The 12,430-nt window shown below is 39.2% G+C and overlaps 1 protein-coding gene across 2 annotated transcripts; it reads right to left on the bottom strand.

Moving 5' to 3' along the window:
• Positions 1–391: 391 nt before the first annotated feature.
• On the bottom strand, positions 392–5,444 carry LOC119083617 (augmin complex subunit dgt5). Of its 2 annotated transcripts, XM_037193355.1 has the most exons (6): positions 4,999–5,444; positions 4,003–4,927; positions 3,822–3,920; positions 3,598–3,761; positions 2,261–2,527; positions 392–402 (listed from the first exon to the last, which is right to left on the bottom strand). In XM_037193355.1, exons 1-5 carry the CDS (start codon positions 5,372–5,374, stop codon positions 2,265–2,267), a joined length of 1,827 nt encoding a protein of 608 aa, XP_037049250.1. In that variant the 5' UTR covers positions 5,375–5,444; the 3' UTR covers positions 392–402; positions 2,261–2,264. The 2 variants fall into 2 exon arrangements, with proteins under 2 accessions (XP_037049250.1, XP_037049249.1); XM_037193354.1 differs by lacking the exon at positions 392–402 and having other exon boundaries at positions 2,214–2,527.
• Between the last annotated feature and the right edge of the window lie 6,986 nt (positions 5,445–12,430).

Here is a 12,430-nt window from a genome sequence, read left to right as displayed (position 1 = left end):
ACACGAGCCGTACAGGGTCGTGTGTCATTAGAAAGGTATTCACATGTACTATCGAGCCGAATAGGGTCATATTGGGTTTAAAATTCATCCACGCTGAAATATGTGCAGTTGAAGTTTTCAACCGAAGACTTACAGTGTCCTTACAGATATTTCTGGAGGTACACAAAACGTACATGGCCGTGTGTGGTATCATTTGAAAGGTAATTTTATGTGCTTTTGGGCCAAATGGGGTTTTAGGTGGTTTGGATGCATCTACGGTGAAATAGACGTTGAACTGTTTAAGTGCCCATATTTCGTCGCATCCAAACCACATGAGACCATATTTGGCTTAAAAGCACATAAAATTACCTTTCAAATAATACCCCACACGACCCTCGAATTTTTGTGTACCTAAAACTTCAACTGCACATATTTCAGTGTCGATGAATTTTAAACCCAATAAGACCCTACTCGTCTCAATAGTACATGTGAATACCTTTCTAATGACACCCCACACGACCCTGTACGACTCGTGTAACTGGAGAAATTTTTGTAAGAAAGTGGTTTTGGCTTCTAGGGTCGAAGTCCTTTCTAAGAACATGCAGAAAATCCCACTAGAAAATGCGTCCCATTTCAGTAGACTGTTTTTCAAAAGAATCCCTCTGTCTAATCATCACTGTCGTCGACAATGACTTCAAGAATAAACGATAAACTGTTGAAAGTAACTAGACTATTTACTCTCTCTACATTCTGTGGTGAGATTTAGATACTTTGTATTAGGGTAAACTCATGAATATATTTTAGTTCTTTATTAACTTTTTTACATCGAAATCACTTTTCGGTGCCATAGTGCACGACTTTTCTTAGTTCTATATTTCCGATTTTCAAATAATTTTCGACTCTTAATCAAAATTACTTTTCTGGGCCCATAACCTGTTAGCAGGGAGTAATTAAACGACCGATGATTTAGAGTTTTAACAAAGAACTAAAATATATTCATGAGTTTACCCTAATACAAAGTATCTAAATCTCACCACAGAATGTAGAGAGAGTAAATAGTCTAGTTACTTTCAACATAAACTATGCGGTCTTACATAGGTTTCTTCCAAGGCTGTTCAAAATGTCAATCGTCATCCACAGATAGGCCAACACAACCTCACTTTGAACTTTTAACGAACAAAATTTGTTTAAGTTGCGGTTATATTTGCTTCTGTGGATGACGGTCGGTTGTTTTCGGCTTGTCAAAATTCGTTTTTACAGTACGATGGAAGAAACCTATAGCAGAAAGTTGTGTCGTGAAATATCATTTTAAAAAAATCGACGAAATACACGCGCGGAATTTTGAAAACCGACACATTTTTTGTTTCGTGGTTTACTAGTTTTTTGTGCATTTTGTGTCGGTTTTCAAAATTCCGCGAGTGTAACTTTGGAGATTCTTCTAATTTTGGCGAATTCTTTGGTGATTCTTCGCACTTTGTCGATTTAAAAAAGTGCGAATAGCCAAAGACAAATGCTTATATAACTTCTTGCAAAGGCCCGTGAATCTGACACATATAGATTGGCTTTTTAACGTTACAAATTGGCAACGGACTACATGCAACAGTAGAACACACCCACAGCGCAAGGCTACCAAGACTCCCCGGGTGAAAATAAACTATCGAAGACGACAATAAGGACCAATTATTTGTCATAGCCAAATACGCGATGAAACGACGACGAAAACAAGTTTTTCAAGTAATGTTATCTCTAGAGTACCTAAAGACACCGTTTCGTTACGCTAAATTCAAAACGTCGGAGTTCATCTTTACAATTCCAGTGAAATGTAAAGTGAAGACAGACACATTGGGGACGTCAATGCGTGGCAGTTTTTCAATTTATATGCGTTCGACGCGACGGTAAGGTGGGTAAACTTTATTATCAAGAAAGTGAAGCAGAAAGTAAATCCAAAATATCAATCGAAAAAACGTTTTAATTTTAAAAGTTAACGAAATTCAGACTCAGACCTCAGTTTGCGCATCCATTCATTGTGCAAGAGTACAAAAACTCACTTCAGAGGACACTTTTGACAAACTCTTCACATCGAAAAACAAAACTGAAAACTAAATAATTGGAAAATGGAATTTTTGATCCGATAGCGCAAGCGACTTCATTTTTGAACAGCAATTTGGTTCCTCCTGAAATATGGTTTCAGACCGACATGAGGAAGGGATATGCACTTTGCTTAGATACGAAACATTTGTGACAAAATGCAAAATTAAATTTATTTTCCGATGAGCAAGACTTGTTCAGTTTCTTTTCATCGAATTAGCTATCAAACTGCAAGCGAATAGAAACTCTTCTTCGTAATCGCGGAAAGTGCGCCGGTTTATCATGAGACTTTCCGGTATAAGCGATCCCAACGACGTGTCCAGTAAAAATTGTAAATATTTCCGAATTTCCGCAACGGTTTGATTTCCCGTTTGGTACATGAAGCGAATTTCGTCCACGATTTTAGCCATTTTTGTATTTTCTGCATTCAAATTGGCGGCAACTGACTCCGCATCAGCAACTGGAAAACGTAGAGAAAATGATTTTCCTTTTTTGCTCCACAAAATAATTTTGTTTTTAAGAGTGATATCGCCAAATCTTCAGGTGATTGGGAAACAAGCGGTCTCCGATTTTAATGAGTGATAGCTCGTTGGATTCGTCTTTCAATTCTAGGAAACACGTATCTTTCACTTTTTCTTAAAAAAAATTTGTTTTCTGTGAAAAGCGCTCAAAAGTGCAGACATGCCAGAGGGTACCGAAAACAGTTTTTCGGCAATAACTCAAGAAAAAATTATTTTAAATGGTTGTAATGTTGTACGATTGTCGGCCTTGAAAAGACCTACAGGTAGAGTATACGCACCGCTTGGTGCTAGTTGATCCACTAGAGTTATGACTAGAAATATAGTGAATGTTCGGAGAGTCCGCCTTCTCTGCAGCTTCGATGTACCACGGAACTGAGTATGGGGTGTTGTAGCTGGCCTCACCCACTATCGTTGCACATGAAAATGAACCCAGTACTTTTGGGCTGCAAGCCTACAGAAGTCTTGAAAAAAAAGTTGGTGCCAAAATGTAGATTTTTTCCTTCTTTCTGAGGGCCCAACTGCCAGAAGAGCATCTTGCAGCCCAATAGTGCTGGGTTCATTTATATTTGCAACGATAGTGGGTGAGGCCAGCTACAACACCCCATACTCAGTTCCGTGGAACATCGAAGCTGCAGAGAAGCCGGACTCTCCGAACATTCACTATATTTCTAGTCATAACTCTCGTGGATCAACTAGCACCAAGCGTTGCGTATACTCCACCTGTAGGTCTTTTCAAGGCCGACAATCGTACAACATTACAACAATTTAAAATAACTTTTTCTTGAGTTATTGCCGAAAACCTGTTTTCGGTACCCTCTGACATGTCTTCACTTTTGAGCGCTTTTCAAAGAAAACAATTTTTTTTAAGAAAAAGTGAAAGACACATGTTTCCTAGAATTGAAAGACGAATCCAACGAGCTATCACTCATTAAAATCGGAGACAGCTTGTTTGCAAAGTTAAAAAAATCACCTGAAGATTTGGCGATATCACTCTTAAATCGCAGCCTACCGTGAGGAACCGATATATTGACATCTAACGACTGCGTAAGGATTTCGATGGCCTTATGCCAAGTCCATCGATTCTTCAACAGCTTTAAGGATCCGTTAGGTGTCAACAGTGTGTAGAACGGTGAAATTGCTTCGTTGGGTCGTTGACATTGGACATCCATTGAACTGAAACGAACGGAAAATGGTTTGAGCCTGACGTCTAGACACGGGAATAATTTTGCTTACGCAGGCAACTGGTTCCAATGCTTGTGTATCAAATTGGAGAGGAGTAAAAGCTCGTTTTTGTACTCAGCCGATTTCAACGTCATCGAAGATACTACTGGCCTGTGGGATCGGTGAATGTGTAAGTCGAGCTCGATTTTTGTATGGATTGAGACTCGTTGAGATTCTAAAGACTGTCACTTACCCTAATGTAGCATTCAGCAGATTGGTTGATGGATTGAATTTGCTCCGCTGTCCGAAACTGTTGATCGTGTAGATACACAACGCCTGCAACTGTTTCAAGCTCTTGGTGGTGTCGCCCAGCACCACAATATCATCATACGCCGCACTGTACGTCTGTTCGTTTATCTGATACATGTTCGTCAATTCTGATGCCACCACGTCGTAGCCTTTCAATTGATCATCACGCTCCGTGACGCGTTGTTGAAGATTCGACAATTTTTGCTGTTTAAACTGTAGCATTGCCTGATTGCCGATCGACGTACCGTATTCCTTCAGATAATCACCGCAAATGGAATCGGCAAACAGCTCCACGTCCGGCTCGTTGAAGGAATTCATTTCGTTCACCATGCGTTCCAAGTATTGATCGTACAACTGAACGTATTGCTCTACACGAGCTGAGTACTCGTCCTTCAGTTTCTTTCTTGCTAGGTGGTGGTCCACGTACATTCGGACACGCGATTTGGTGAGTGCCACATCAAAGGCTGATGGAATGGGAGCTTTAGGCGGTTGGTAAATTGAATTAAAGCGGGCGACATTCATTTCTTGATAGCTTTTCATTGCTTCGTAAGCTGTCATGACTGGAAAATCGGCCAGGGTCTTCTTGATTTCCCGTTGCACTTCATCTCTGTCGGCTTTGGATAACTCACGGTCGCCAATTTCTGCATAGACACTCCTCAGATATTGCAATGACTTCCTAATCCCGTTCTCAGTTTCACTTTTGCAAGTCGTAGTGACGTCGTTTGGAACAGCCATACCGCTTGCTAATATTTTTTCGAATCCCTTTTCCACCTCGATTTTTTCGATCAACTGAGCATGTTTCTGTTCCATCTGGATGGATTTGGCTTTGGTGCTGCGATGGGTTCTCTTCACTTCCGTCAATTGCTCAGCTAAAGAATAAAACAGCAGATCAAACAATGTGAACCAATTTCGACGGGACGACTGAGCCTGCGTCGTATACCTTTTCCGAACAAAGACGATTTCTTGTCTCTGAACTCAGCCCTTAGCCGCTCAGTGCGCGGTTTCAATTCGTCGATCTGACGGCTAATCTTTTCCTTTCGTTTCAAATCGTTCCAACTATTTGGCTGATTCTGTTGCCTCTCCAACAATCCGTTCGAATTCGGCACACTTGATACCAGCAAGTTGTCTCGACATAGTTTCACCTCAGATCTGGGTCTCCAGCCAGTCATCAACTTTTGCACGTCTACCAGATTCGACTTTATTAATCGATCCAACGCTGCATCACCAGGTAATGCATTTACTGGGCAGCCCATCTGCAAAGCCCATGATTTGAAACCGTCCATTGGTTCTGTAGCGGCCAATAATTCTGAATTCATTTCGAGAGAAAAACACCCGTTAGAAACGAAGTTCAAGACTTTTCAAGATTTGACATGAACGTCATGAAGTTAGCTAAAAATACAAGTTCTTTCCAACCAGTGTTGCCAGTCAAAATATAATTTGATCTTTACTACACATAAAGAGGCAACTGGTGGTTGTGGTCCGTTCACTAGCCAAAAATCAACTTTCATGGTTGTATCAAGGTTCTTTCAGAACCTTGAGTTGTATATACCATGTCTGCTCCTATCAGTATGAAAGTATGGTCTATCATCCGCCCGGGAGACACAATGATTAGAAATTCTTTCTCATTTTCATATTAAAACGAGCCATCAGAACAGTCGGAGCGTTTGCTGCGACTGAGCCCCGTACAAACCCGTACATCTATTGCGTACGTGACCCTAGTGCGTCTGTCACCCTACTTTGACCGTAAGCCTATTGCGCCGGTTAATGTAGTTAAAGTAAAATTGTTATGTAATATGTACATCTTACAAATTGCGCATAGCGCAATTACGAAGCCCCGTACGACGTTCCTTTCAAATGAAACAAAAATTTCAAATCGCCCTAAAAATTTTATTTTTTTGAAGGGCCTAGTATCGGCCTCAGTCCGAGGACCCAAATTTAAATTTTTTTTCACCTACATTCTATTCGGCCTTTGATTACCTTCCAAATGAAACAAAAATTACGAAAAACGGATGAAATTTGCTCGAGTTATATGTAAAATACACATAGGGCCCTAGTATCGGCCTCAGTCCGAGGACCCAAATTTAAATTTTTTTTCAACTACATTCTATTCGGCCTTTGATTACCTTCCAAATGAAACAAACATTACGAAAAACGGATGAAATTTGCTCGAGTTATATGTAAAATACACATAGGGCCCTAGTACCGGCCTCAGTCCGAGGACCCAAATTTAAAATTTTTTTCAACTACATTCTATTCGGCCTTTGATTACCTTCCAAATGAAACAAAAATTACGAAAAACGGATGAAATTTGCTCGAGTTATATGTAAAATACACATAGGGCCCTAGTATCGGCCTCAGTCCGAGGACCCAAATTTAAATTTTTTTTCAACTACATTCTATTCGGCCTTTGATTACCTTCCAAATGACACAAAAATTACGAAAAACGAATGAAATTTGCTCGAGTTATATGTAAAATACACATAGGGCCCTAGTATCGGCCTCAGTCCGAGGACCCAAATTTAATTTTTTTTTTCAACTACATTCTATTCGGCCTTTGATTACCTTCCAAATGAAACAAACATTACGAAAAACGGATGAAATTTGCTCGAGTTATATGTAAAATACACATAGGGCCCTAGTACCGGCCTCAGTCCGAGGACCCAAATTTAAATTTTTTTTCACCTACATTCTATTCGGCCTTTGATTACCTTCCAAATGAAACAAAAATTACGAAAAACGGATGAAATTTGCTCGAGTTATATGTAAAATACACATAGGGCCCTAGTAGCATTTCACTTCTAAGGCCCTAACTCACGGTCCACTCACCCGATTTTAAAAAACTTTTTTTTCCTGGATTGGTATTGACAATACCTATCATTTGCCGTGTCATTTACATTTCCATCGTTTATTTTGGCATAAATATCACTAAAAGACCTTAAATCACTTAGGTGGCCCTAACTCACGAAGGGCCGACCCGAATATGCCCATCTTCGAACTTAGCCTCACTATTTCGACTATCTTTCAGGGAAAAAAAATTTTTGAAATCGGATTTGATTTACTCAAGATATTGACGTGACAGACGGACAGACGGACAGACAAAATTTTTATTGCAGATTCGTCATCTATGAACATAGGCAAACACTTTGCCCTTACCGTCTGCTTCGAATTCCATCAATTACACACGGCATCGTATTCCTATAAGCCCCTTTGTACTTCGTACGGGGCTAAAAATAAATTGTGAGTGCGTTTAAGACGGAATCGGTTGATCGGCCACAAAATCAAGGTTCTGAAAGAACAGGTTAAGACCAAAGTAGATATATGGGCGGATGTAATGTCATATGTCAGATTTTCGTTTCAATGGGAAATGTTCAGAGTCACTTTCATCCCTTACGTGTCCCGAGGATGTTTCGCAACGTTTTTCACAGGACGAACTATAGATCATCAGAACAAAAACATCCTTTTTTTGGAGAGCAAACAAGAGACTTGTATTGCAAACAGTCCAAGGGGCGAAAGCGACTGTTTGCATGCATGCGACTTCTTTTGAATTCATGCATTTACGAAGGTGGAGTTCATTCTCTCACACTCTTCACTGTTTTTGTTTTGTATCTTTCGTATCGTAATGCTTTAGTTTCCTCTTACCAAAAAAGTACTCAGTGTGAGAGACAAAATTGATTTTTTTCAATTTTTCCTTTGTTTATTTGACGGTTCGCTCTCTCACGGAGTACCTTTTGTTGAGTGGAATGGACACTTTATGCGTGTAACAATTTTTGCATAATAAGAGCGATGCAGTATGCGTGCGAATTCGTAAACTCCTAAGTGATGCAAATATCTAGTACGTAACTCGAACAAAAAAAAAATGAAAAGTCCCGTTTTCGCGTGGTTAATGACCTTGGGTTGGTGTTTCCTCGGATCAACAAAATTCAGGCGAAATCTCGACTTTCAACATTTCCGTCCTTGTGACTTAAGTATAGTTTCCACTTAAAAAGAGCACTCCGTTTAGTCTCCGTCTACATGACAGTTGTAAAATAGAACAAAAGAACTGTCACGCAAACGGAGTGGAAATTGAATTTATTTCAATTTTTTACTCCGTTTACGTGACAGTTCCTTGGTTCTATTTTACAACTGTCATGTAGACGCAGGCTGAACGGAGTGCTCTTTTTAAGTGGAAACTATACTTTAAGTTTTCAATTTTCAATTTTCAGCACTGACTTCAGTGACAGATAGTGAGAAATGTCACAATATTTTCATATTGTGTTGTCCATCAATACACCGATTTTTCATATTCTACGTACAGTGTGGGTCGGTGCGGTTCGACCATGTCAAAATCGGCGAGTACTATCCACTCAATGCACCAGCAGACCAAAATTCAGGTGACTTTCAACATATCCGTCCTTGTGACTTAAGTATAGTTTCCACTTAAAAAGAGCACTCCGTTCAGCCTGCGTCTACATGACAGTTGTAAAATAGAACAAAGGAACTGTCACGTAAACGGAGTAAAAAATTGAAATAAATTCAATTTCCACTCCGTTTGCGTGACAGTTCTTTTGTTCTATTTTACAACTGTCATGTAGACGCAGGCTGAACGGAGTGCTCTTTTTAAGTGGAAACTATACTTTAAGTTTTCAGTTTTCAATTTTCAGCACTGACTGCAGTGACAGATAGTGAGAAATGTCACAATATTTTCATATTGTGTTGTCCATCAATACACCGATTTTTCATATTCTACGTACAGTGTGGGTCGGTGCGGTTCGACCATGTCAAAATCGGCGAGTACTATCCACTCAATGCACCAGCAGACCAAAATTCAGGCGACTTTCAACATTTCCGTCCTTGTGACTTAAGTATAGTTTCCACTTAAAAAGAGCACTCCGTTCAGCCTCCGTCTACATGACAGTTGTAAAATAGAACAAAAGAACTGTCACGCAAACGGAGTGGAAATTGAATTTATTTCAATTTTTTACTCCGTTTACGTGACAGTTCCTTTGTTCTATAGAGTGTTATGATGAAAGAGAAAGAGATATTTTGACAAGTACCCCAAGGCAAGTTAAAATAAACTGGTCTTCTGTCCTCTCGCTCTCTACGTACCACGTTGAAAGAGAAGCAAATACTTTGACAAGTACCCCAAGGCAAGTTATAATAACTAGTCTTCGGTTTTCTCTCTCTGATCATAACAGTCTATTTTACAACTGTCATGTAGACGCAGGCTGAACGGAGTGCTCTTTTTAAGTGGGAACTACCCGGGTAAAAAAAAAAGGTGTCGGTGAGACCTTTTTGAGGCTGAAATTTTTATATGGAGATGAGACTCGATGAGGCTACGTATTTCGAACCTTTGAGACCTAAAATTCATCCAAAAATTCATCGGAATTCATCCGAGAGTGATGAGTAGTCTCATTTCCAAAATTTATGGAGGATGTTCGAGACTGGATGAGTGGTCTCATTTTGGATTTGTTAGACGTTGTGAGACTGGATGAGTGGTCTCATTTTGGATTTGTAAGACGTTGTGAGACTGGATGAGTGGTCTCATTTTGGATTTGTAAGACGTTGTGAGACTGGATGAGTGGTCTCATTTTGGATTTGCTAGACGTTGTGAGACTGGATGAGTGGTCTCATTTTGGATTTGTTAGACGTTGTGAGACTGGATGAGTGGTCTCATTTTGGATTTGTTAGACGTTGTGAGACTGGATGAGTGGTCTCATTTTGGATTTGTTAGACGTTGTGAGACTGGATGAGTGGTCTCATTTTGGATTTGTAAGACGTTGTGAGACTGGATGAGTGGTCTCATTTTGGGTTTGTGAGACGTTGTGAGACTGGATGAGTGGTCTCATTTTAGATTTGTTAGACGTTGTGAGACTGGATGAGTGGTCTCATTTTGGGTTTGTGAGACGTTGTGAGACGTTGTGAGACTGGATGAGTGGTCTCATTTTGGATTTGTTAGACGTTGTGAGACTGGTTGAGTGGTCTCATTATGATGAGAAGAAACATACGCTCTTATTTAAACCATTTTTGAGGATAAAAAAGACCGTTTGAGACTTCTCTTTTTTGAGTTTTTTCTAGACTTTTTGAGACTTCTCTTTTTTGAGTTTTTTCTGGACTGTTTGAGACTTCTCATTTTTGAGTTTTTTCTAGACCGTTTGAGACTTCTCTTTTTTGAGTTTTTTCTGGACTGTTTGAGACTTCTCTTTTTTGAGTTTTTTCTGGACTGTTTGAGACTTCTCATTTTTGAGTTTTTTCTAGACCGTTTGAGACTTCTCTTTTTTGAGTTTTTTCTAGACTGTTTGAGACTTCTCTTTTTTGAGTTTTTCCTAGACCATTTGAGACTTCTCATATTGCTTTTTGACCATTGAGACATTTCTTCGTTCGATATTATTTATTGGAAGATTTTTTTTTGTGAATATTTGTAATTCTCTGTTGAGTTCATAGATGGCCACTGCCCTTTACTTTTCTTATAATTCGCTAGACCAAATTGACTGAAATTATGTAGAATCATTAGTAATATTTTTTTTTTACCTTTTTGTAATGTTTTTTCCGGTCACCCATCCAAGTACTAACCGCGACGAATGATGCTTAACTTTCAACTCGGACGGCCATCGATGTTACACGTGCTGCTAAATCAGATATATCTATTTGGAGTTCTAATTTTGAACCGTTGTTACAATTTCCGAGGCTAGATGAGTAGCCTCATTGCTGTCCTGTTCGTAGACCCGACCGCTTGAGCATGAACAAGTAGTCTCTTTGCTAAAACTTTTGAGGTTGGTTGAGTGGTCTCATTTAAAGAAAATATTTTCTTCGACTTTTGAGACCGGTTGAGTGGTCTCGTTTGAAGAAAATATTTTCTTTGACTTTTGAGACCGGTTGAGTGGTCTCGTTTGAAGAAAATATTTTGCTTCGACTTTTGAGACCGGTTGAGTGGTCTCGTTTGAAGAAAATAATTTCTTTGACTTTTGAGACCGGTTGAGTGGTCTCGTTTGAAGAAAATATTTTGCTTCGACTTTTGAGACCGGTTGAGTGGTCTCGTTTGAAGAAAATATTTTGCTTCGACTTTTGAGACCGGTTGAGTGGTCTCGTTTGAAGAAAATATTTTCTTTGACTTTTGAGACCGGTTGAGTGGTCTCGTTTGAAGAAAATATTTTGCTTCGACTTTTGAGACCGGTTGAGTGGTCTCGTTTGAAGAAAATATTTTGCTTCGACTTTTGAGACCGGTTGAGTGGTCTCGTTTGAAGAAAATATTTTGCTTCGACTTTTGAGACCGGTTGAGTGGTCTCGTTTGAAGAAAATATTTTGCTTCGACTTTTGAGACCGGTTGAGTGGTCTCGTTTGAAGAAAATATTTTGCTTCGACTTTTGAGACCGGTTGAGTGGTCTCAATTGAAGAAAATATTTTCTTCGACTTTTGAGGTTGGTTGAGTGGTCTCATTTGAAGAAAATAATTTCTTTGACTTTTGAGACCGGTTGAGTGGTCTCGTTTGAAGAAAATATTTTCTTGGACTTTTGAGACCGGTTGAGTGGTCTCGTTTGAAGAAAATATTTTGCTTCGACTTTTGAGACCGGTTGAGTGGTCTCATTTGAAGAAAATAATTTCTTTGACTTTTGAGACCGGTTGAGTGGTCTCGTTTGAAGAAAATATTTTGCTTCGACTTTTGAGACCGGTTGAGTGGTCTCGTTTGAAGAAAATATTTTGTTCGACTTTTGAGACCGATTGAGTGGTCTCATTCAAAGGAAATATTGTGTGTCCAAGACGAAGAAATGTACACCGATGACGTTGACGTCAACCACTTTTTACTTATGAAAATGCAATCGGCCGACGACAACACCGAAGACAACACCGAAGACAATGCCGAATCCGGATAGGTATTTACGTGAACGACTTTTCCTTCGTTAATTTAAATATGTGAAGAGTTTCAGCTCAAGTAGAGCGTTTATTTATAATTAATAATATTTCTTTGTAGCGCGTTTAGCGTTTTTAGTTTATATGAGAACTTCAGCTTAAATAGCGCCTTCCTTTAAAATATTTAATTTTAATTACTTAGTTTCTTTGTAGCTCACATGGGGCATTTACTTTATGTATTTAATTGTATGGGATAATAATACAAATCGTTCGTCTCAAAAGTCGATTTTTTTTTTGAATGAGACCACTCAACCGGTCTCAAAAGTCGAAGAAAATATTTTCTTCAAATGAGACCACTCAACCGGTCTCAAAAGTCGAAGAAAATATTTTCTTCAAACGAGACCACTCAACCGGTCTCAAAAGTCGAAGAAAATATTTTCTTCAATTGAGACCACTCAACCAACCTCAAAAGTCAAAGAAAATATTTTCTTCAATTGAGACCACTCAACCAACCTCAAAAGTCGAAGAAAATATTTTCTTCAATTGAG

The sequence above is a fragment of the Bradysia coprophila genome, unplaced genomic scaffold, assembly GCF_014529535.1.
Source record: "Bradysia coprophila strain Holo2 unplaced genomic scaffold, BU_Bcop_v1 contig_70, whole genome shotgun sequence".
Lineage (NCBI taxonomy): Eukaryota > Metazoa > Arthropoda > Insecta > Diptera > Sciaridae > Bradysia > Bradysia coprophila.
The sequence above is the reverse complement of the archived record's forward strand: the minus strand, read 5'-3'. Positions and strand labels throughout refer to the sequence as shown.

Bases quoted from the DNA above. Each gene is read 5' to 3' on its own strand.
- LOC119083617 (XM_037193355.1), bottom strand. From the start codon at position 5,374: ATGAATTCAGAATTATTGGCCGCTACAGAACCAATGGACGGTTTCAAA. The intron at 3,921-4,002 runs GTAAGTGACAGT...CCGATCCCACAG, and splicing joins CTGCTGAATGCTACATTAGG to GCCAGTAGTATCTTCGATGA. The intron at 2,528-3,597 runs GTAGGCTGCGAT...TACGTTTTCCAG, and splicing joins CAATATATCGGTTCCTCACG to TTGCTGATGCGGAGTCAGTT.